The sequence below is a fragment of the Antechinus flavipes genome, chromosome 2 (assembly GCF_016432865.1).
Source record: "Antechinus flavipes isolate AdamAnt ecotype Samford, QLD, Australia chromosome 2, AdamAnt_v2, whole genome shotgun sequence".
Lineage (NCBI taxonomy): Eukaryota > Metazoa > Chordata > Mammalia > Dasyuromorphia > Dasyuridae > Antechinus > Antechinus flavipes.
Window position 1 is genome coordinate 472,609,469 of NC_067399.1, and position 26,649 is coordinate 472,636,117.

The window sequence follows — 26,649 nt, forward strand, 5'->3', positions numbered from 1 at the left end:
CTTTACCTTTTAAAATGTCTCCACTTCATGACTCCCTGGTCTCTGTCAATGTTATGAAAAGGAATGTCCTTTAAATGTTTGATTTACTTTTATTTATTTTTAGTTTGATTGCAGGATTGAGCTCCATTTTTTAGGAAAAGCTAATTCTAACAGTGAAACCAAACTAACATAGATTTTTTTGGGAGGGTGAGGAAATTGATGTTAATTGACTTGCCCAGGGACACACAACTGAATACCATGCTGAACAGAAACACAGAGCATCAGGTCTACTCTAATGAGGAGGATTCCTCCAGAGTATGTTAGATGCTCCTGAGACCAGCTGAAACTATAACCATTAACCTGGGATTATTCTCAAAGAATCATTCCTTACTAGAAAGGTAAGCACTCTGAACCATCAAAGATATTTTCTCATAATAAGGTTAATTTGAGCCAGTTTTCTACTCTTCTCACTTTGCCTTTACCCAATTTTTTTTCTCTTCCTGTTCTTATTAGAAGAATTTAAAATGTGTTCTCTGAATTCTGGACAAGATCATCATACTTATTCTACCCAAAAACTCCTCCTCAGCTCAATACTCTATATTCCACATTTGAGGTCTTTTCATGGGCTCTAAGATATTTTCCAGTTTTTTTTCCAGATGAGAATTCTTGTTTTAGGACAGAGAAGGGGAAAAGTGAACAGTCTTAGTAACGAAGGAGATTTTTGTTATCTGATATTTCAAGGGGATTTGAATTATGCATCTCTCTGCCTTTATGATTTTTTATTTTGATAACACCTTTGCATCAAATCTGGCATGTCAATGTAATCTTGGCAATGGAAATAGGCAGATAAGTTTACATGTGGGAGTCATGTCTCCCATCACCAGCACAAGCTCCTCAGGACTTCCCTAGAATGTATCCTAGGTAATATTTTGCATAAAATGAAATTTTCTTGGATGCATTCAGTGGGTGGTGGCTCAAGTGCTGGGCTTCTTGTTAAGAAAATGAGTTCAAATCCTAGACATTAGGTAGTTGTGTGACACGAAACAAGTCATTTAGCTTCTATCAACCTCAAACTTCTTATGTGTTTAAAAAAAAACACTAGTAACACCAGCCTCAAAAGATTATTGTATTAAAAGAGAAAACCTATTTTAAATGATTTGTAAATTTTAAAGCCCTACATAAAGATTAAATATTACCAGTATTCTTATTTTAAAAATCATCTCTTTATCCATTTATAATAGTCCAAAAGAAAAGGGAATCACTGAAGAAAAAAAAAATGCCCTACCTCATGATAATCTAAGAAACACTAAAGAGATAACCCAAAAAAAGTAATTTCAAACTTTAAAGGAGGAACTGATACATTTATTTAAACCTTGTTTAATCCATCTGTAGAGGACCACAATATTTTTTTCATTATGCAACAATAGGGTGTTTCCGTGTCCTGAGTAGTCCACAATCCAATAGAAAGAGAATCAGTCAGTGAGACTGGATTCAAATCCCTGCTCTGATACTTGCCACCTCTATTACCTTGGGCCATTCATTCAATATCTCTGTGCCTCAGTTCCTCATTTAGAAAATGAGAGTTATGGATCAGATTACCTCTGAGGAGTAATTGAACTCTCCATTTTAGAATCCTATCATGAATTTTATTTCAACTTGATCTGGAATCCTGTCACTATTCACAAATCCCAGAATCCAATGTAGCATTCTTCATCTAGCTGATCACCATCTTTTAGCAAGATTTCATGTCAGAATTATCTTAAGGAAATTCTGATTCTCCTCCATTATCTACCTTTCCATGCCATAGTCTTTAACATCCTTTGAACATCATTGTTTTTAGTCACTCTTCAACTATGTCTCCACCAAAAAAAAAAAAAAAAAACACCTAAACCCATTATGGTAAATTCTGAGACATCCACCCAATGACTTCTTTTCACTATTTTTGTCACTAAAAATGTCGAGAAAAAAGGGAGGTCTAACTGGAAGAAATTAATTGTTCCATTAGTTTCTCATACAGAAGTTACTTCTTTTTGGGGGGAATCAATGACTGGAATTAAGGTAAAAATAGCATGATATTCAAAATCTGGAATAGATATATATTGAATTGAAAATTGAGATCCAAACTAAAAGAAAGAGACAGGTAAAAGCAAGAAATGTACTATTCACAAATACAAATTCTTATACTTCAGTTCAAATTAATCAGGGCAAAAGTAGGTATTTGGGAGACAATAATTCATTTTTTAAAAATATGTAGTTTCAAGTATAATAAAATTTTATTTTTGCTTAATGTAGGACACACCAACCAAGATAATAAATGAAATCATAGAAACAAAAAATAGAAGAGATGTCTAACTTGTACTCTTCTATTTTGTATACTTCTGGGGACTACGACTACATCTAAGGAAAAAAGAAAAAAAAACTAAAGCACATTCAGATGATTGTGAGGGAACTTGGAAATATACATTATAAAGATAAATTAAGGTTTCTGGATATATTCAAAGTAGAAAATAGAAGTTTTTTTAAGAACTCATTGGAAATTTAGTGAGAAAGGGAGACAATGGTTTCTAGCAAGACATGGATTGCATTAAATGAGTTCTCAGCTTGCTTCCATCTACATGATTACATGGTTTTATGAGTTTGCCTTTCTTTGGACTCTCACTTCACAGTAAGAGCAAGATGCAGATTTGGAACTTAATTAAGCTCTCAGGTTTCTAGTTTTAAGAAATAAAGGGAATAAAGTAAATAGAAACACAAAAAGAACAAATCTAAAGTAGCATAATAATGAGAACCCAACCATTCCAACTCCCAATCATTTTACCTACAATCATCATAGCTTAAATATTAGCCAAAAAGATAAGATTTTATAATATATCAGGAAGTCAGAAAATCAATTTTCATTAAGTTACCTTAATTAATGTTACTTTAAAAGTGAATTAGTCTCAAAGTATGATTATTTATAAGGAAATGTTATGTTTTTACTCAGATACTAACAAATAGAGACATCCTAGAATTTCTTCAACAGAAGACAAGATTTGTTTGAAAAAAATCAAGAGCCATATAGAAGAGAATATAAACAACTTCAGTTGGAATGATCACCAGTTCAAATGGTTAGTATTTCTTTAAAGATTATTATCAAATCACATTCAACATTCCTATAGAAATTCATTTGTAAGACAAGGGTTTGGAAAGTGAATCTCAGTACTCAATAGAAACTATCCTATGCTTGGTATTTAGGTTCTTATGCCTAGATTCAAAAGCCTATTATAAAATGGTACATTTTCTAACAGAAACAGAAGAAAACACAGTCACAATCATGAAAAGGTAGTAGTAGAAAGTGGGAGGATAGAGGATGTAGAAAGAATGATGCCCTATTTGACAATGATGCCCTGAGATATTCAATTATTCATGCAAAAATATTGACCAGCTAGAGAATTATATTAAGTAACTTAATAATAATAATAATATAGCAATTAATAATAAAATAATAAGTTACTTAACCCACCTCCCTTTTGCTACACATTCCTATTACTTACAACAGAGTAGCATTTATATTAGTTTCTGGAATGGTGAGTGTTTAATCACCAAAGGTCTAGGAGGAGGAGGAAGAGGAAAAGAAGTAAAAGAAGACAAAAGATAAAGGAAAACAGGAAAAAAGGAGGAGTAGAAAGGAGAAACCAGTGATAGAGGGGAAAGAGAAGAAAGAGAGAAAGAAGGGAGAAAGAAGGGTAGAAGAAGACAGAGAAAGAGAAGAAAACAGGAAAGGAAAGAAGAGGAGAGAGGAAAAGAGTGAAAAATAAAAGAGGACAAGAAGAGGGAAGAAGAAGAAAAAAAAGGTTGTGAAGAAATCAATTATTGAATAGTATATACATGTATATAAAAGGATTTGAATACCAATTCTTGTGCCAAAATATAACACAAGGGAATGAATATACATATAATATCCATCACTTGAAAATATCTTTGTGATCATCACGACCATGGAAGAGAATTGATAAGTATATCCAAATCCTAAATAAATGATAATTCTTCCAAAGATAATCCCCAAAATTTCAGTTGCACTATAAAAATCACCATACAAAAAAAGCACAAATATTTATTGATGTAATTAATCTCTGTTGAATGTCAGAGAAAGGATTGTTAGATAATAGATGTAAATCTTGAAGAGACTTTAGAGTGTCCATTTCATTCTGCTACATTTGCAAATGAGGAGTAAAAAGATGTTAAGTGCTTTGGCACAGACCACACAAGTAATAAGTACCAAAGAGTCATTCAAATCTATATCATCTGACTCCAAATTCAGAGTGTTTTCCATTAACCTAAGTATCACAAGATGGTTTTGTAGAAACCATTATTGACTCCACATTGACCTCCTGATAGTTTTCCCAAAAGGAACATCCTTCTCCATCAGATAAACAGCTCAATTCAAAGCAATGTTTCAATTTACAAGTAGCAAAGACTACCACCCATATCAAAATTTGCTAAAAACAGACCACAATAATATTAAGAAGAAGAATAATTTAAATTCATCCAGCATGGACACCTGCTTGTTTCAAAAAATTTGTAGAGATTACAATAAAGAATACAACACAGACTCAGTGGTAATATCACTGCAACTAGAGGAAATGATGAAGTTACCAAAAGTCATGAGTGAGATTCTTCTTCAGTGATATAATCTATGCCATCATCCCTTGAATTTACTTTTAACTATAGTCCCAGTTTATCTACAATCACTGAAGAAGTTGCAAACTTTGGGAACTATTGCCCCAAATACTCCTGCAGATGTTTCTTGATTCAGATCATCATTAAATGGAGGCTAGGGTACCACTAGTTCATATATTCAACAAACATGATTTATGTGTGCACTTTGAGCAAAAAAAAATATGTTAGAAGCTGAAGGAGTACAAAGTGTAGAAAAACAGAGTTACTTCCCTTGAGGATCTTTTATTCATTATACAAGTAAGATTATAAAATAGAAAATCAAAATACATAATTTTACAAGATTATTGCAAAACAAAGTAATATAAAAAGGTTGAGGGGAAAGGTCATTACCAAGTCATTATGTCAAAAAAAAAATCAGGCAGCAAGTAATATTTGAGCTGCTTTCTGAATAAAAAAATATATTAACCAATTACTCTGTGTCAAGCAGAAAATGAAAGGTCCAATCATATGACACTCCTACTTAATAAATTTACATGGTTGCCTAATACCCCAAGGATTAAATAAAAAATCCTCTTACTGACTTTCAAAGCACTTTATAAACTACACATTCCCTCCCTTTCCAGTGTTACATACATATACTCTTCAATCTAGTATTACCAGTCTTCCTTGTGTTCCTCAAACAAGGAACTCCATTCTCCATAGGAAGGGCATTTCCACTGACTCTGATACTTGGAATGTATTTCCCCCTCATCTCTATGTTCTAGCTTCCTAGATTTCTTTCAAGTCTAAGTTAAAAATCCCATGATCTATAAGAAGCCATTTACAATCATCTTAATTCCAAAATCTTTCTTCTGTTGATAATTTACTATTTGTCTCATATGAAACTTGTTTGTCAGTGGATATTTGCATGTTGTCTTCTACATTAGATTATGACTTCTTCAAAGGCAGAGGCTGTATTTGACCTTTCTTAATATTCCTCCACATTTCCTACAGTGCCTGACACAGAGGAGGCACTTTATAAATGTTCCTTGACTAACTAACCTGATCTCAAGGAGCTCACAATTTAAAGCTCACACATGCAAGTAACAATTTTCAAACAAGCTAGATACAGGATAAACTGAAAATAAAGAACATATGCTATACATTAAAAATGGGGGTGAGGGAGCTAATAAAAGGCTTTTTGCAGAACTGGGGAGCTTAATGAGCACCTCAAAAAAGAAGAAGAGTATTCTGGGAATGAGAACAGTCAGCAAAAAATCCCAGCTATGGGAGATGGAGACTTTTACCTGAGGAATAACAAGACATTTAATGTCTTTGGAGTGCAGAAATTATTGTGAGGCTTGTGGGAATAAGGCAACTGGGCAAAGAGCATGAAGAGGAAGAAGATGGGTTGTATTAAATATGTATCCACAAGAAAAGTGGATGATCATTACCTATTAGTTTTACATTAGTGTTCTTTAGAACAAGACTTTTTGACCAATTACTAATTAACTACATAAAAACAAATAATAGGAAAGGAAACTAAAAGCATAAATTATCATGATTATTCAATCTTTCTATTCCAATGGATTCTTCCCTGCTCCTTTTTTCTTCCCCCTGGAATTGTGCCAAGGTCTGACACCAGAATTATGTCTGATGTGAAGACTCAGAAAATACCTAAGCCAAATCCTTTCTTCAGCATCATGACATATATAATTTTGAATTATTATATTAGAGAATTTTTTAATGCTTTCGGTGTCAAAAAATCAAATGAACTTCTTTTGTTAGGGTTCATTATTTCTCAGTAATGATAAATGATTTTAAATGAAAATGATATTATCATGACAAATACAGAGGGTTCAGTGAAAAGTTGGAACAAGTGATAGCTCAGATCCTTTTAATTCTAAAAGTCCATGATGCAAAAGTTACATATCTACATGAATTATTTGTTGCCTCTTTTCAAAAGAATCAGGAACATCCAATATGAACCAGAACAACTACACCTGGGTGACAGAATTTCTCCTTCTGGGACTTTCTGATGACCCTCAGACTCAGCTGCTACTCATTGTATTGTTCTTGGGGGTCTACTTAACCACTGTGCTTGGGAGTTTACTCCTCATCTACCTAGTTCTAACTGACTCCCAGCTCCATACACCCATGTACTTTTTCCTCTGGAACTTGTCCCTGGCTGACCTTGGCCTTTCTACTGTCATAGTTCCCCAAGCAGTAGTTCACATGCTAACTAGAAGAAATGTCATTTCCTTCCTTGGATGTGCAGCTCAGATTTTTCTTTCCATCATTTCTGGAGCTACCCAGTCTTCACTATTAGCTGTGATGTCCTATGACCGGTACTTGGCAATCTGTGACCCTATGCATTATTCTCTTATCATGACAGAAAAGATATGTGGCCAATTGGCATTGGGGTGCTGGGTCAGCGGCATTGTAACATCCTCAGTGGACACTATATTCACAACTTGTCTCCCCTATCAAGGAGACAATAGGATTGCTCATTTCTTTTGTGATGCTCCAATTCTCCTGAGTCTAGCATCTGGAGACACTCATAAAGTAGAGATAGCCATTTTTTCCATGGGTGTACTGATGCTTCTTGTACCTTTGGCCCTGATCCTGATCTCTTATGGTGCTATTATAGTGACTGTCATCAGGATGAAGACAACCTCAGGAAGACTAAAAGCTTTCTTCACCTGTGGCTCCCATCTCCTTGTGGTCATCCTTTTTTATGGTACACTAATCATTTCTTATATGACACCCAAATCCTCCAGGGAGCAGATGAAGCGTGTTGCTGTATTCTATGGTGTCATAAACCCTATGCTTAATCCTCTCATCTACAGCCTGAGGAATAAGGATGTGATGAGGGCATTCAAGAATATAGTCAATAGGAGGTAATACTGATTCTTGTGGTTTAAACATTTGGCCACATTTCTCATATTAAACAATGATCATTTAGCTCTCTGGCAGAAAATGATGATTTCCTTATGACTGATGGTAGAAAATACATGGAAATACTGTCAATTTATTTTATATATTTATATTTATTTTCATAAATATTTTAGACATCCAGTTTGAAAGAGTCTGAAGATAAATTTGAACTCATGAAGATGAATCTTCATGATTGCAAGCCCAGTATCACCTAGTTGTCTTCTGTAAATATATGTATTTGTATGTACATGGGTGTATTGTATTTATTGTATTTTCTTATGATAATTTAATTAGTGAAATAAGTTTGAGGTGATTCATCAGTCTCTCCAGAGTTTTAGGTAGAGTTTTGCAAATATGGAAGGCTCAGGAAAGAGTTTTCAAAGGTGTTTGCAAAGGCTTTAGAAATACTACACTAGACTTTGGAGATGACAATCACCTGTGGCAAAAAGATTCATAGCAACAAAGACCATCAGGTAGGTCAATAGGAATCTAATTAAGTGATGCACAAAAGCTAGCAAAATCTTTCAGATATTTGTATGTTGCTATCATTTTGTTATTATAAAAAGCTACAATTAATGAAATTTCTTCTACCAATGAAGACTAGCAAATATTGTAAGATACAATGTATTTCATAAAAGTTGCCCAAGGACATGGATGGAAAAAGTAACTTGGCCCAGGTTACATAGCAATAGTTGTAACTTAAATACCACACTGCTTGAAACTGAGGATAGTTTATATTTATTAAGGAATCCTTCCACTCTAACCACACTGGTGTTAGTAGGAATAGACTTAAAGTTGATTACGGTTTTAATGACATTTTATATTAGTCTACATCTGGAAAGTTCTTTTTTGTTTTAGTGCAATGTTTCAAGATCACAAGTCCTAAAGTGGAGAGTATTCAGATTATGCTGATGAGGAAAATGAGAGGACTTAAAGCAAACTGTATAAAGATTGGTTTAAAGAATAACAAGATCTGGATTTACACTAGAAATTTTAGGTTAGTGTAATATTAGGAAAAATCTATTAAAAATAGACCTTAAAAATCAATACATATCATATGGTTATAATAATAAATGAAGAAAAACCATTTGATAAATTATAAAACACCATTTGTGGATGGAAACACACTACAAACTCCAAGAAAAATGTAACTTTTAAAATATGATTAATAGTATCTATCATTTGGTACCAACATTATAAAATGGAGAAAGAATAAAGGCTGTTCCTATAGTATCAAGTTTAAAGCGAGAATGCAATTTCTCATTACTGTTATTAGATATAATTGTAGAAATCTAGCTATGACAATAGCTACATTGCAGGACCTCAGTGAACTTGAATGGAAAAGATGCATCTTTACTATCATTAAAGTTTTTATTTCTTTACAATTATTTTATTTTATGCATTTAGCAACATTATTCTGAGGTGATTAATGAATTCTTCCTGCAAGGTAGACATACCACCCTGCTTTCAAATATCCATTCTAACAATGCACTGGAATTTGTATAGGGTAAAATTATTATGGAGAAGTACAATAAGAAATGACAAGTGATTTCTTCCATCCAAGAACTGCAAAATATATATATAACAGAGAAATCCAAAAGACATAGGAAAAAAGAATCCTACAAAATGAATTCCAATACACCGTAGCCCCCCAGAATGATCCAGGAATTCTTGTAGCTTACAAAACTTAGTGATCTGAGGCTACATTAGTGTAGTGTTCCTCTATTAAAGATACAAAGTGATTAGAAATGCCCGATATGTTACCCATGCAAGCCCTGAGAAGCTTCCGTGTAAAAGGTAAAGACCAGTAAAACATGACTTTTATTTTGTTCCTAATACCTCAGGCCCAGATCTTTGAGGTCCCTAACATTATCCTAAGATTCCAGAAAAAACCCTGAAGATAGGCACTCTGTACCTAAAAGATCATGAAACAGCTAACCCTGGTAAGTAGAGGTTAAAGTAGAAACCCTAAAGTCCAAGAAGGAGAAAAAAAAGTTCTGACTATCTCAAACCAAAAACACAACAGGGAACTTAGTTTGGTTCTGGGAAATAATCCCAATTCAGGAATTAACACTGAAGAAATGAGAAAATCATATAGAAAAATATTTTAAAATATTGCAAATCTAGAGATCTCTCAAAAGAAGAGAGTAATTTTGTATTATTATCAATAACTCAAAGGGAAAACTGGATTTTCTACAATGATCACATGAATAATCCTTTCAGAATATTAATGTCTTCAAAGGACATTCAATGAACAAATAAAACACTTATTAAGTGTTAACTAGGAGTAAAGGAATCTACACAGCATTGGGATACAAGTTTTAAAAATCAGACAGATAGTCATTGTTCTCAAGGAGTTCACATTTTACCACATATTGAAATTTTCAACTACAAGGGCCTGGAAATGTTCTGGGGTGAAGAAAAAAAGAATCAAAATAATAAGATATTCATTGACTGCAATAATGCAATTTTAAAAAACACTGAAAGTCAATAGAACAATGGTCAAATACAATGAAAAATTTAGTTCAATTCACAACCAGAAAGAAATCTTTTCTATAATAACCTTGGTAACTTGTCAACCAGATTTGTGAAAGGATCACCAAGAACCAATGACTCACTTTTTTATAAAATGCTTTACAATCTGCAAAGTATTTTATCTATGTTACCTTAGTTAAGTGAGAGCATTCTTGCAAAGTAGAATAATGCAATTATATTTACTATATACATGTATATACATATGTATATGTTATTCTTAGTAGATGCAGAGAACCAAGCTTTAAGCATTTGCAAAATCATTACGTACTCATAATTGTTTGGAAAGGGATTTGAACCTGTATTTGTCCTTTTTGGAATGTAAATCTCTTGAGAGCAAAAACTATCTTGCTTTTCTGTTTGTATCCCCAATACTTGGAAGAATGGTTTTCATATAGCAAGGTTTAATTTTTTTCATTAATACAGCCATTCATTCCTGAACCCAAGTTCAATACTTTACAAACCATTAGATGCTTCCTTTAAGCTATTATTTCAAGAAGCATCTAATTCTACCTTTGGAAAACTGCAATTATAAAGAAATTGAATTTTTATGTTGAATTGAATTCTAACCTCTCCCTTTCATTCCTAGATTTAACCTCTGAGACTAAGAAAAACAAATCTAATCTCTCTTTCATATAATAATCATCTGTGGCTTAGCAGTACCGAATTTTTGATTATATTACAGTGGTAATCCTCAAAAGAACTAGTACTGGCTAAGAAATACAGTGGTAGATGACTGGAATTCATTATGCACACAATACACATAAGTAAATGACCATAATGATCATATATTTAATAAACTCAAAGATCCAAACTTTGGAGGCAAGAATTCACCATTTGACAAAAATTCCTAGGAAAACTATGAAGAACTATAAAGAAGTTTGACAGAAACTAAAAATGGAGCAACATCTCACTCTGTATCCCAAAATAAGGTCAAAGTGGATAGATAATTTAGTCATAAAAGGTGATACTATAAACAAATTAAAGAAATGAATGCAGAGCAGACATATAATTTTTTACACAAGATCTCTGTGGAAATTTGTTTTGCTTCACTCTAGGTATTTATATCAAGGCTGTTTTTCTTTCTTTTTGAACTGGGGTAGGGGGGACTACAAAAAACTAAGGAAAGAGAGAAAGTAGATTTTTGCTAATTGAAAAATAAAATAAAATAATGCTAGGAATGTAACTAAAATGTTCATTCCTTTTGATCCAGAGATTTTACTGCAAGAAATTAACATGAGGTAAATTATGGAAATATCTTATAGAAAATGGTGATCCAGCAATCTCCAGCATGCTAGTGGGAAGCTCTGAGGCCCAGCAGGCAAAAACCATACCAGAACAACCCTCAGCAAGCTTCAACACTATGGTGTTGGACAACTAGGAAGCTGCCAATTACAGGAACCAAATGGGCCTCAGTGCAGCTAGAAATAAGCAGATAATAATGAAGATAACAAAAAATAATCATGAAAAAATATTCAATTTAGTAACTGAAACACATAAAATGAGGGAAAGATATACAAAAATCCACTGAAGAAACCAATTTCTTTAAAAAAGTAGAACTGGCCAAGTGGAAAAGGTTTTTAAAAATGTTGACTAAGAAAAATAACTACTCGAAAATTAGAATTAGACAAGTGGAAGCAAATGATTCTATGAGACACACACACAAAAAAAAAAACAAAATAAAATTTTAAAAAATGAAAAAATAGAAGAAAATCTATAAGACCTCAGTAGAAAAACATATAGGTCTAAATCTAGAAAATATATTCAAGAGGGATAATTTAATAACCACTGGATTACCTAAAAGCCACGATTAAATGAATATGTGGACACCATACTTCAAGAAATTATCAAAGAAAACTAACCTTATGTTCTAGAATCAGATGGTAAAATAGACATTGAAAGAATTTCTCAATTATTTCTGGAAAGAAATCCCAAAACTCCCAAGAACTTTGTAAACCCCCCGCAAAAAAGAGAAAAAATAATAACTGTATTTGGCTCTAAGTTATTATTAGCAAAACTTGCTAGTTGAGGAAAAATCTCGAGATTGTAATTTGATATTGTTCTAAGTTTTGAATTCAGACATAAATACCTAGGTTTATCATTGTCAATAATTCACTATTCAAGGGAAATGTCACAAGCTGTTTAAAATCAAGAACCACTCCAAGTGAATGTCTGTTTGGGGGAAAATTAAGGGGATGAATGTCCATAACTAAAGATAGGAGCCTCTTGCCTCAGTTTCCCCATTTTTATTACTTTTTTTTAACAGGAATATTTTTCAGTTCGTTAAAGCTAAGCCTGGCTATATTCCCTGTAAATAATGTGGAACATATCTAAATAATTGGCTATTTCAAAAAGTTAACTATGACTCAACAGAAATAAACCAGAAGGATGCATTATCCAATTATGTCTAAGTTAAGTCATTTTGTGGCCATATGCTTAGGTTTGGAAGACAAATCTTAAAGTTGTTAAAACCAAGTCCATACTTTTTTCTTTCATAGCAAATCTTAATGGCAGCTAAATTATATTGATTCACATTTTTGCAATGTCTCAGCATTTCTGAATTGTTATAATGGGGTGTAAGCATAAGGTTCTTTTTTACATGGCCTATTTTGATATTCTTCTTCTAACTCTGTCATTTATAATTATCTGTATAACATCTGAACTGGTTTTCATCATAAGAGCCAATGAACTAATACTGGAAGACCAATATGATGAAATTTAATAAATTATGCTGTCTTATCACCAATAAGCATTAGCAGCATTATTTAGAGAATCTTCTTAAGTCACTTAGAACCTAGAGATGGTCAAGGAAATATTTTCACAAACTTTTTCTGATCCATCCACAGATACCTGAAGATCATGGAGGGTCTCAGCATTCTTAAAGCTATAGTTATATAGGATTTTTTTATTCACCTTATTGTAATTTTACTTGTTTTAATAATTCACTGTATATTAGGATTTATTCTACTTGTTCTGATGCTGATTTGGAAATTGTTTTTTAAATTTTTAGCCTCAAAGGGGGTAATTGTAGTTATCAAAAAAGCTAAAGCAATTCTATTTTGTCTATAGTCCATTTATCTTGTTCCTAACCTGTTTGTATTATTATAGCCCTGCCCTATCTTTAACTTTCTTTCCTGCTGATACACTAAGGACAATTCTATCCATTAGGTTATGGTTATAATAAATATCTAACCTAAATAAAAGCCTTTCCCGTTACTAGCCTCAGTAAGAGATCCCGCCAAATCAAGAATTATTGCATCTCTTATCCCTACTGGCAAGACTGCAGTAAACAAATTCTGTCCAATTCTGACATACCCCATACCTAATTCATGCCTTGTCTAAATTGAGACCTGTATAATATTTGTTCTGTTTTTCCTTTGGGGAAACTTTGCCTCTTTGTGTGGGCCTCCTTTGCTGAGAAATTAAATAAACCTTCATTTGTTCCTAAATTTTTAATTTAGGTTTGGTTTTGGTTCTAGTTCTGGTTTGCTGGGGCAAAATTCATCATTGTAGCTTTTTCCTTTCTCTCTTTCCAGTGCCACAGAAATTTTTGAGCCTTGACAATTAGTTTGGCTGTATCCATTCATGAGTAAAATAATCTAGAAAGTGTTGCAACCCAGAAACACCAGGGCTATTGAATTCCCAGTACTGAGGAAAGCAATCTCTGTTGATGATAATATTAGGAGGTTCTGATTCACTGGTATTAGATTGTAAAACTAAGGAACAGAAAAAATAGAACAGATCACCAGAACAGAATTCCATGAATGTGAGAGCCCTTGTAGCACTCCAAGACTGAAGGAAAGAGCACAGTATTCAGCTGGAACCAGTTTTGACCACCTAAAAGCCAACTGGGGAAGAGGCCTAGGCTGATGAACCATAAATTGCCAAGTATGGAAGAAAACTAAGATATATTCTGATCCACTCCCCAAGGAAACAACTATTAGAGGAGAGAGAGTTAGAAAGTGAGGGAAATGAAAATAAAAAAGGGAAAGACTGATAGTCTAATGCATTTATCAGTTAAATAAAACTATTTCAATAGAGAATAGCAAACTTGATAATCAGAAGAACTTCAGGCACAAAGAAAAATCAGTTCAGATTTCTTTCTATTCATGATAAATCAAAGAGAATATCAAGAAATAATCCAAAAGACAAATGAATTCAGGCATCAGCCTAAAATAATATTGCTTGCAAATTTGACCCTGACCATTAATTTTAAAATGGAGCTATCCAGCAAAAGTGAGGCATTACAAAGGAAAAAAATTAAGAAGAGTCATTCATTCAAATAGCACCAAACAGTACTATTACACAAGAAAGTAAGTATAATTTTAAGAAAAAATCAAATAATGAGACCAATTCTCTCAATTTTATGTCTCTTCATAGTAAAAAAAGAAAATAATTGTTGTGTCCTGCTTTCTAGAGCCCCCAAACTGGTGTGACAAAAGGTATCATGCTTTCTAGAGTCCCCACACTGGGGTGGTTAAAATATACCGTCTTAGTAGAAGAGTGATGAGGCAAGACTCCTGAGAATATTTAAATATGGAATCCATTTGTTTCAAGGTCTTCCCCCTTGATATACCCTGATACACATGTGCTGAGTATATATTGTTATTGCTTGCAAACCTGAGTGCGTGCGACCACATGAACAACTTGCCATTGTATGTAGTTTGTCCCTTGCTATCACTCTTTGCCACTTGATATTACTCTGCTTCAATCACAACACAGGTTATCACCACTTCCTGACTTCTCAGGTGGGGAGCCGAACTAGACATTGTTGGCAGGTTACCTCTGGGCTGAAGGGTCTTATACATCATCCAGAGTTCCCCCACTATCTGTGTCCCTCTACAAATAATCTAGGTATTAAAAGGAAAACTAAAAAGAGAATATTAAGTAACAAAGATAACCTAAAGTATTGGGGAGGAATTAAAGATTCAAAAGAAGCAATGGTCAAAGAATTAAATTGATAATACTCTATGAATTAAATCTTATCATCTCAAATAAACATCGATATTTTTGTGGCAAAAAAAAAATAAAAAATAGAAAGGTAGGACAAGAAAGTTTAAATATAATAAGGAACAAAAGAAAGAGTATAACACATCCATAACAACTCAAGATATGAGCAATGATGTCATAATCATTTATATAGTTTCCCAACAACGGCAGAAAACTTTAGAAGAATGAAATAAAAGCAATGGAGGAACTAGAAAATCTTCTTTCCCCAGAAGTAAAAATGAAAAAAAAATGTAATTCCATATGGCCAAAAAGAACACAAAACTATTCCTGTTTCTAAGATCTCTGTAGATGATATCAGATATCAAATTTAAAGATACATCTCATAATTTATCTTTAGATAAATAATGAGGATAACAGAGCATAAACTACCTTGCATTTTATTCACTAGAAGTATATAAAATTACCCCACAAAACCAATAGCAACTGTATTTATTAATAAAAAAAAAAACAGGGAAAAATACTTGAATAGGAAATCTCACTAAAATCAATGTATAAAAGCAGCTAGTTGGTATAGTGGATAGAGCACCAACCCTGAAATCAGGAGGACCTGAGTTCAAATGTGACCTCAGACATTTAAAACTTCCTGGCTATGTGGGCAAATCACTTAACTCAAATTGTCTCACAAAAAATAAAAATAAAATAAAATAAAATAAAATAAATGTATAATCTATCTGGAAGGCAATAATCAAGGTACAATCAAAAATAACACGAATACAATTCCAAGATAATTTTTTTAAAAAATAAAAACTTTAATTATTATAACTATATTCAGGGATCTTAATTGAGTCATGCCAAAATAATAAAATCCATAATGTTACCTAAATTAATTTATGAGATGTTTTATTATGGAAACCAAATTACTAGAAAACATTTTATAAAAATGGATGTGATTATAAAATTAGTTTTTAAAGGGATGTAAATTATTAAGGGAAATAATCAAAGGAAAAAATAATGGAGCAATTTCAACTGAAAGGTTCACTTTACAGAATAAAGATAATATTGTTCATAATTTCTTAAAAACCTGAAAAGTAAATCTTTAGAAAAAAATTAGATCAAGAATAATCATAATTGAGCCCAGTAACTCAGGATTTAATTAATCTGAGAAAAAATTACTAGAGAAAAGAAACAACTCCCTACTTGACAAAAATTGCTGAGAAAACTGAAAAAGATATTTGGAAAAAGTTCAGTTTGAACAAGGGATTCTTAACTTTGAGTCATGTATAGCATTAGTAATTTAGAGGAATCTATTTCTCAGAAAATAAAAATATAGAATATTACAAAGGAAACCAATAATATTGAAATACTATTATGGGGGACTTCCAGAGGTAGAGCCATGATGATGGAGACAAAATACTTTCTCTCTGACCTTCTCTACAACCCTCAGACTAATTAGCAAATCCAGCCTTTGAATTAGCTCTGGACCAAAAGAACCCACAAATATTGGGAGTGCAATAAATTATCAGCAGAAGATAATTTCGAAGATCACGAGAAAAGGTATATTTCAATTGGAAATGGGAGGGAAGCACCAAGCACAAGGCTGAGCATTAATGCCAGTACAGACAGCACAGAATCTGAGACAGTGCCGTCTCTACATGGCAGAGAATCTATTAAACAGATCAGAAAAGATGTTTTTCAATTGGAAACAAGAGGGAGACAGCAAGCCAGAATTTTGAAAGAGTGTACTTGAATCTAAGATGTAATGTAATGATGTGATCAGTCTAGTTGGTGTATACTTAGGGTAATGGGATGATGTGATGTTCTACAGCTGTGCATGTCCAGTATGGTGTCATAATGTAGTCATGCTGGGATATTTAAGGGAGTCACAGAGACAGAGGGCTCTCTTAGCCTCAGCAATCTCAGCCACGAGAAGACTTCACGCTCCACACTCCAGAGTCCAGACTCCATCTTTGACCAGCCATGTGTCTGCTCTCCTTCCTCCTTCACTTCATTCCCCCATTAAGCCCAAGGCCTCGGGCTGATCCTGAAGTCCACCAGAGAACTAGCCCAGACTTTAGATATTGGTGCCCAATGTGGACTAACCACCCTGTATGCAGCTCCACTGACGCAATTGTAAGTTCAGTGGAGAAGTCCCTGTGACCTGGAAATAGGATGAGTATAAAAATAAACAAGCAGGAAACTTTGTTAAGGTATAAACTAGTAACTTTCGGTTCTTAGCTGAAATGGGGCAAATACCGAGAAAAGAGTCTCCTCCATCCCACAGGTAATGTGAAAAAAGCATAGTTAGGTTAATAAAGAGCCAAAGTTTGTTGATAACTCAGGGTCAGATCCTTGGACTTTTAGAAACATTAGAGTACAAGTCCCCCAGCTTCTTAAAGGAAGTATTAAAACCAAACAAGTGGAAAGTAGTGGGAGAGTAAATATTTGAATATTACAAAAATAATGGTCCTCATTCAATTCCTGAAGAAACATTCTATATACACAATATAATACAATTGGCTTTAAGTAATTACATAAGTTTTGGAATAACGAAAAAGAAGAGCAGGAAGGAGAGGGAACTAATAAAGCAGTTGAAAGGTTGAGTACCATAAGCGCAGCCAGAGAAGGAAGTGTGAGGAGAAAGAGGAAGAGAGGGATGGGAATGACAACACAATTGGAGGACATAACCAGGAAGATCAAGTTGAATACCATGCCCCACCTATGCCTCTCATTTCACTTCTGCTAGAGCAGGATCTCTTAGTGCATTTCCCATCTTCTGACCCTCCTCCAACAATTTCTCCTTCCTGGGTGGAGAGAAGAAGAGGAGTGGAAAGGGCAGTGACACCATCAACACAACCTATACAGAAACCCTGCCCACCCACTATGACTAGATTGCAAAAAGCACTACTTTAAAGCCCAAGAAGAAGGATAGGATATAGCTGATTTGGGAATACAAATGTATCCTGTCATTGAAGAGTTTAACCCTTCAGGTCAAGAAAGAAGAAAAATATACACTCCTTTTAATCTAGAAATTGTCCAAGATCTGAAAAAGGCTTGTACTTTTAAAGGTTATGTTAAGATGTTATTGGAGAATTTGAAGGGTTTTTTTGAAGTTTTAACTCCTAATGATTGGAAATTTATATCAAGTACATGTTTGGAATCTGGGCAAAACTTATTGTGGCTTTCTGAGTATAATGAACTCTGTAGGATATAAGCTTAACGAAATAGGCAACCTGGAGTTAATATGCCAGTCATGTCTAACCAACTAACAGGTATAGGTCTTTATGCAGACACTTTAGCACAGATTAAGTACTCTATAGCAGCATATGAGCAAATTGCTTCTGCTTGTATCAAAGCATTTCCCAGGAAGCCAAGATAGAGGGGAAGCCTTCACAAAAAATAGCCCAGGGTCCAAATTAACCTTTTGCTGATTTTATGGGACATCTGCAGACAGCTGTCATACAAACTATTGATGAAAATGTAGCAACAGAAATTATAACAAGACAACTTACTAGACAAAATGCTAATGAGGTATGTAGAAGAATTATACTAGGATTACACAAGGATGTTCCTTTAGATGAGATCATAAGATACTGTGCCACAGTGGGCAAAAATACCTTTTATACCCAGGCTATGATGCAGACTTCTCAAAATCTGAACATGGGAAGACAAGGTCTTTTTTGGCAAAGGACTTCCAGAGAGACTCATCAGTGCTTTCACTGTGGTAAAGTAGAGCATTTGAAAGTTCAATGTTGGCATAAATATATAGAGAAAAAACAGAATGGGAGAATAAGACCCAAAACCCTTTATCCAAAATGTAACAGAGGCTTCCACTGGGCATCAGAATGTAGATTGATTCAGGGAAACAGGATGTGGGGCCTAGCCCCGGGCCTCAGGCAAAAAAACATTTAGGGCAAGATGGCAGCCAATGTTACACCCAGAGAGTCTTTAGAAGTTCAGTACTCAGACACGACCAATCAACTGAGAAGCAATCTGATAGGAGAAAGGGATTACATGACCAATCAGCAGAGAAACAACCTGATAGAGAAAGGAATTACATGATCAATCAGCCAAGAAGCAAGAAAGGGATTACAATTGGAGAGAATACAGTTGTATGCAGCTAGGACTACTGAGATATCTTAGGTGATATGGAGAGGTGAAATCTGTCCCTGTCCGTCCTATAGATCCCTTACCTCCACACACAGCAGGTTTGACCATTTTACCTCCTGAGAGTGCTTACAAAACAGTGTCCACCCATACAGTGATATGGGAAACTGGGGAAATGTGTATATATAAAATACCCCAGTCACTAATACAAGTAGACAATGTGTGATCTATCATCCAGGAAAAGTAGTAGCATCAGCTTTAGTGATACACACTCCTGATAGGCAATCTGGTGATATTTTCCCAGATTTTGATTCCCAAAAACAGAATCCAGAAATATTGTGGACTGCAGCTATAAAAGCTGACCAACCTATGCTCACTATCTATGTAAATGGCATACCATCAGAAGGATTGGTAGACACAGGTGCAGATTGTACAGTCATTAGAGGTGTCAGTTGGCCCAGTCATTGGCCAGAGATTAAGGCAGACATTTATATGTCTGGTATAGGAGGATCAATAGCAGCTAAAGTTAGTGCTATCCCTTTGAGATGGACATTTGAAGGTGAAACAGGAGTTTTTACTTCTTTTGTAATTGAAAAGATCCCCATCGATCCATAGGGAAGAGACATCTTACAACAGTTAGGATTACAAATGAGTATTTCAGCTTTTTTGGCAGGGCTGCTGGTGAAGGACTGCCAACACTCTCACCTGTTCCTATTCAATGGAAAACTGATATACCAAGGTTAGAACAGTGGCCCTTAGCTGGTGATAGAATTCAAGCCTTATTAGATATAGTGCAAGAGCAACTTGACCAAGGATACTTATAACCTCCAAGTCCATGGAATTCCCCTATATTTGTTGTATTAAAAAAAAAGAAATCTGGAAAATGGAGGATATTGACTGATTTAAGAAAAGTAAATGAACAGATGGAAACTATGGGAACCCTTCAGCCTGGACTTCCATCCCCTACTCAATTGCCCAGAGAATGGCCTCTTTAGGTTATAGACATTAAGGACTGTTTCTATTCTATCCCTCTGGAAAAGGAAGATATAAATAGATTTGACTTTTCAATACCCAGAGTTAATTTAACTCAGCCTCATAAAAGATATGAAAGTACAGTTTTGTCACAGGAAATGAAAAATAGTTCTACAATGTTTGTGTCAAACGTATGTTGCTGTTGCTCTTACTCCAGTAAGAAAAGCATTTCCAAAAGTTATGTTATTACATTACATGGATGATATCCTAAGAAGCAAATGTTAGAAGCAAGTCTACAAAAGACCATAGAAACACTAAAGAACTATAAATTGTATATAGCTTCAGAAAAAATTCAAAGGCAAACACCTTTTCAATATTTAGGATATGAAGTGTATCCTAAGTGCTTACAGTACAAAAACTTTCCTTAAAAACAGAGAAGTTGAACACCTTAAACTTTCAAAAATTGATAGGAGACATCCAATGGATACGTCAGGTATTAGGCTTGACTACTTATCAATTACAACCATTGTATGACATTTTAAGAGGAAACAGTGTCTTAAAGTCACCATGCCAGCTTACAAAAGAAGCTCAAGAGGGTTTGAGAGAAGTTGAACTGGTTTTATCTAATGTGGTTGAAAAAGCCACTCAGAAATCATTAGAAATATCAGTTTTTGCTACAAAAGAGGCATCCACAGCAGTCTTTCATCGAGGAGACACTGTGATAGAATGGGTGAACCTTCCAGCACAACTAGAACAAAGCCTTACTCCTTACCCTGTCTTTGTGGCTAGAATTTCATTAAAGGGCATTAGGCGAGCAGTACAATTATCTGGGATAAGACCTGACAAGAAAAATATCTTTTATACCAATATACAAATTAATGTATGCTGTGAAACCATCCCAGAGTAGCAAATTTTATTGGCCACAGCTCCAAATTTTACACATGGGTTTCCATTAAAGATAACCTGGCTATTACATAACTGGCGAGTGATTCTTGAAGAAAAGGTTTCTAAGGTTCCTCTTTCCAACTTTCTAACTATCTTTACAGATGCATCCAAACATAACATTTGTATTATATACTCTCATGACTTAACTATAAAGAGAGTAGTCAGAACTCCTTTTCAGTCCATTCAGCAGAATGAATTGTATGCAATCATCCTAACTCTTACTTATCATCCAGGAGATATAAATATAATATCTGATTCGGCCTATTCAGTAGGTGTGGTACAAAGAATTGCCACAGCCCAAATAAAATCTGTAACTTCTAATATATATATCAACTCTTTAAGGAACTTTAAGATCAAGTGAGAAAGCATCCAGACAAGATTTATATCTTGCATGTGCACTCACATAGTAGACTTCCAGGTCCTATTTTTGATGAAAATTCAAAGGCAGATTGCCTTCTAACCATATTAGCCAATACTGTAGCCAATACTACTTTATTTCAGGCAGCCCAAGAATCTCATTCTAAATATCATCAGACTTAAAGGCCTCATTTCCAAAATATATAGAGAACTGACTCAAATTTATAAGAAATCAAGCCATTCTCCAATTGATAAATGGTCAAAGGATATGAACAGACAATTTTCAGAGGATGAGATTGAAACTATTACCACTCATATGAAAGAGTGTTCCAAATCATTATTGATCAGAGAAATGCAAATTAAGACAACTCTGAGATATCACTACACACCTGTCAGATTGGCTAAGATGACAGGAAAAAATAATGATGAATGTTGGAGGGGATGCGGGAAAACTGGGACACTAATGCATTGTTGGTGGAGTTGTGAACGAATCCAACCATTCTGGAGAGCAATCTGGAATTATGCCCAAAAAATTATCAAAATGTGCATATCCTTTGATCCAGCAGTGTTTCTATTGGGCTTATATCCCAAAGAAATACTAAAGAAGGGAAAGGGACCTGTATGTGCCAAAATGTTTGTAGCAGCCCTGTTTGTAGTGGCTAGAAACTGGAAAATGAATGGATGCCCATCAATTGGAGAATGGCTGGGTAAATTGTGGTATATGAATGTTATGGAATATTATTGTTCTGTAAGAAATGACCAGCAGGATGAATACAGAGAGGCTTGGAGAGACCTACATGAACTGATGCTAAGTGAAATGAGCAGAACCAGGAGATCATTATACACTTCGACAACGATATTGTATGAGGACATATTTTGATGGAAGTGGATTTCTTTGACAAAGAGACCTGAGTTTCAATTGACAAATGATGGACAAAAGCAGCTACACCCAAAGAAAGAACACTGGGAAACGAATGTGAACTATCTGCATTTTTGTTTTTCTTCCCGGATTATTTATACCTTCTGAATCCAATTCTCCCTACGCAACAAGAGAACTGTTCGGTTCTGCAAACATATATTGTATCTAGGATATACTGCAACATATCCAACATATAAAGGACTGCTTGCCATCTAGGGGAGGGGGTGGAGGGAGGGAGGGGAAAAAAAATCGGAACAGAAATGAGTGTCAATGTAATGTAATTATTAAATAAAAAATTTAAAAAAAAAAAATAAAATAAATAAATAAATAAATAAATAAATAAATAAATATCATCAGACTGCTCCAGCTTTACATCTGCAATTTGGGATAACAAAAAAGGAACTATTAGCATAGTAAAAGGCTGTACAGCTTGCCTTCCTTGCTATACTCCTTTTCAGGATTTACTTTTGCAATATCAGCTGCTAAATAGACAACCCGAGTGGTCACTGAATTCCTTATACAAGCTTTTGCAATTATGTGTGTGCCACAAGCAATAAAAACAGATAATGGACCTGCATATACTTCTAAACATTTTGCAAACTTTTGTGCACAGTATCAGATTTTACACACCACTGGCATATCTTTTAATTCTCAAGGATAAGCAATAGTAGAGAGATAATAGAGAGGAGAAACAGAGACATCAAGATACTCCTCCAAGGGGGGAGGGGGATGAGAAGAGTCACAGGTAACTCTTGAGAACTTTTAAATTAAGCTCTAAATACTATTACTTTTTTGATTTTTGATAAATATGCACTGGCTCTGGCAGACAGGTTTTATAACCCACCAGAAAGGCAGTGTCCAGTGCGAGCAGCTCCACTATCTTTAAATAATTACCAGGTGATGTGGAGAGATCCAGAAAATGGTGAATGGAAAGGACCAATTAGGTTGACTGCTTGGGGGAGAGGGTTTCACTGGATTGTGAATCCTTTTCTTTGTTTCTTAACAAACACTTCCCATCTACATATGGGAAATATCTTTTTCTTTTTACATTCCTCTACTTTCTTCCCCTTTTTGATCCTAACTTCACTTTGTGACCCAAATATCCTGGTCAGTAAGTTTATTAATTTATTTAATCATAGAAAAAATCATATTTTGAAATTAAATGAAAAGAATAACCTTGTTTTAACATCTCTGAGAGTAAGATAATCCCCTTAGAAGATCAATACATTTATCTCTTCCTTCTATTAAATCTATAATTCTTTCAGCACCAGGATATTTTGTTTCAAGTTTGGGGAGTTGTTCAATTTTATTGACTTTGATTTCTCAAAGGAGAAATAATTTAAAAATTATTAGACTACCTGAAAACTGTGTTTAAAAACAAAGAAGCCACACACTATGTTTAGGAAATTATCAAGGAAAGTTGATGTGATATCCCTGGAAAAGGGTAAAATAGAAATAAAAAGAAACTACTGATTGCCATCCTGTTTTCTAGAGCTAAGGTCCAGCAAGCAAGCTGAGCTTGGCAATAACAACAAATCTTTTGTCCTCACCATCCAGATAATCTCACTTTCTTTTGAAATTTTATAATTATTATATTGCTTTGACCAGCATCAAGTGTTCTCTGAGCTTCGATAAGCACCTACTGTTCCCATGTTCTGATCATGAAACCCTCATGACTCAAATTTGTCTCAATGTTTTTGTCACTCTTCATTGTCAAGAACTATAGCTCACTGCATAGTCATTAGTATAAGTATTGAAATCTTCCCATTCTTCCTCAGGTTCCCCTACAAAGGGAAGGGCACTGGCATGTATATCTAATATGTCTCCTTTCTTATAAGTCATTTTCTTCATTTTCAAATTAAATTTCTGTTTGATTCCTGACTCTTCTGTCTCTGATATGTTTTATTAAGATCTGGCCAACCACAGACTAAAAAACAGTTTAGTCAAGTTGACAAGGATCATAAGAAAAAGTGCTTTACATAACTATTGATAGAGATATCCAAATTTAAAAAATTCTGAGCTAACACTCTGTACCTACCAGATTAGGTAATATAACAGAAAAAGAAAATGACAAATGTTGGGGGTGAGTCATGCAAGCAGCTTGTTCAAACAAAGTAGATGCAGGATAAATAGAAAATAAACAACAGGTCCTATGCATCAGAAATTGGGGAAAGGGGGAGCTCAGAAAAAGCTTTTTACAGAAAAGCTTAATTGGGACTTGAAGAAGGAAAGGGATGTCAAAAGATGGTATTAAAGAAGGAAAGCATCCTGGGAATGAGAACAGTCAGTGAAAAATCCCAGATATTAGAGATGGTTAATCTACCCTGAGGATAAAGAGACATTCAGGAAGTGCAGAAATTGTTTTGAGGGTTGTGGGAATTGGTTAGCTGAACAAAGAGCATGAAGTATAAGAAGATGGGCTACTATTAAATAGACAAAGAGAGGAAAAGTAGGTGATCATTACTTATTAATTTTACACTCGTGTTCTTCGCAACAATTCTTTTTGAACAAACAAACAAAAAGGAAATGAAGCAAAAAGCAGAAATTACCATGATTATTCAACTGGGCTATTCTACTGAATGCTTCCTTGCTCCTTTTTTCTCCTCCTTGGAATTGTGCCATAGTCGGACAGCAGAATTATATCTGAATGAAGACTCAGAAAGTATGAAATCAAATCCTTTCTGCAGTATTATGACAGATTGGCTTATCATATTAGAGAATTTTTCAAATGCTTTGGGTAACAAACAATTTAAAAGATTTCTTTTGCTAGGGTTCATTATCAGTAATAATAAATGATTTGGAGATATATTATCATGGCAGATACAAATGGTTGAGTGAAAAGTTGGACCAAATGACACCTCAGATTGCTTTCAACTCTAAAAGTCCATGATGCTAAAGTTACATATTGATATCATCTATCTGTTCCCTACTTTCAAAAGAAGCAGGAAAATTCAACATTAATCAGAACAACCGTATCTGGATGACAGAATTTCTCCTTCTAGGGCTTTCTGATGACCCTCAGACTCAGCTGCTACCCATTGTATTGTTCTTGGGGATCTACTTACACACTGTGCTTGGGAGCTTACTCTTCACTTACCTAGTTCTAACTGATTCCTATCTCCATACACCCATGTACTTTTTCCTTTGCAACTTTTCCTTGATTGATTTTAGCCTTTCTACTGTCATAGTTACCCAAGTAATAGTTCACCTGACAACTAGGAGGAATGTCTTTTCCTTTATTACATGTGCAGCTCAGATTTTCCTTTACATCATTTCTGGAGCTACACAGTATTTGCTATTAGTTGTTCTATGTTATGACCAGAATTTGGCAATCTGTGGCTCCATTCATTACTCTCGCATCATGATAAGGAAGATCTGTGGATAAGTGCCACCGGGGTGCTGGATCAGTAGCATAAAATATCCTCAGTTGAAAGTATATTCACAATGCCTCCTCCATCAAGGAATCAATAGGATTGCTCATTTCTTTTGTGATGCCCCAACTGTCATGAGTCTGGCATCTCAAGACACTCATAAAGCAGAGTTAGCCATTATTTTCATGAGCATAGTGATATTTTTTTGTAACTCTGGTCCTGAGCCTGCTCTCTTATAATGCTATTATAATCACAGTCATCAAGATGAAGATAAGCTCAGGAAGACTCAAGGTTTTCTTCATCTATGGCTCCCATCTCCTTGTGATCATCCTTTTTATGGGACACTAATAATTTCTTACATGATACACAAGACTTCCTGGGAGCAGATGAAGCATGATACTGTATTCTAAGATGTCACAAACCCTATGCTTAACTTTCTCTTAAAGAATAAGGATGTGAGGGACTTCCAGGGCAGAGCCAAGTTGGAGGAGAGCTGACACAACACTCTGTAACCTTCTTTATCCTCAACCCAGCAGATTAAGATTCTAAACTGGTTTTGAAGTCAAAGAATGGACAAATAGTTTGAGTACAACACATTTCTAGAGGAAGTTGTCTTTGAAGAACTTCAGAACAGGACTCTTTCAAATAAGCAGGGGGACAATCAGTTGAGCCTAGATCTTAGCATAGGGAGACTGGGGCAAGAAATTGGAACAGAAAGTCAGCGCATTGTAGCTTCCACACATGGGAATCTTCTGTGAGCCCTTATGCCACTTTGTCCTGATTGCAAACAGGTGGTTTGGCAGATTTGCCTTTTGTAAAAGGCAAATTTTAAACCACTGAGCTCTGGAAGAGTGCTGGACCTAGCCACCATTACCCAGCACTGGAAATCAATCAGCAGAACTATCCCGGGACAAATTAAAGTAGCTGTTGCTTCTCTACATTGAA

At 34.6% G+C, this 26,649-nt stretch overlaps 1 protein-coding gene and 1 pseudogene across 1 annotated transcript; both read left to right on the forward strand.

Annotated features, from left to right (window-relative positions):
• The first annotated feature begins 6,600 nt into the window (after positions 1 to 6,600).
• Positions 6,601 to 7,521, forward strand: LOC127547053 (olfactory receptor 2D2-like). The gene has a single exon (XM_051973903.1). It carries the CDS (start codon positions 6,601 to 6,603, stop codon positions 7,519 to 7,521), a length of 921 nt encoding a protein of 306 aa, XP_051829863.1.
• A 1,790-nt stretch (positions 7,522 to 9,311) lies between these two features.
• Positions 9,312 to 26,201, forward strand: LOC127546820 (olfactory receptor 2D2-like; annotated as a pseudogene).
• Positions 26,202 to 26,649: the final 448 nt, after the last annotated feature.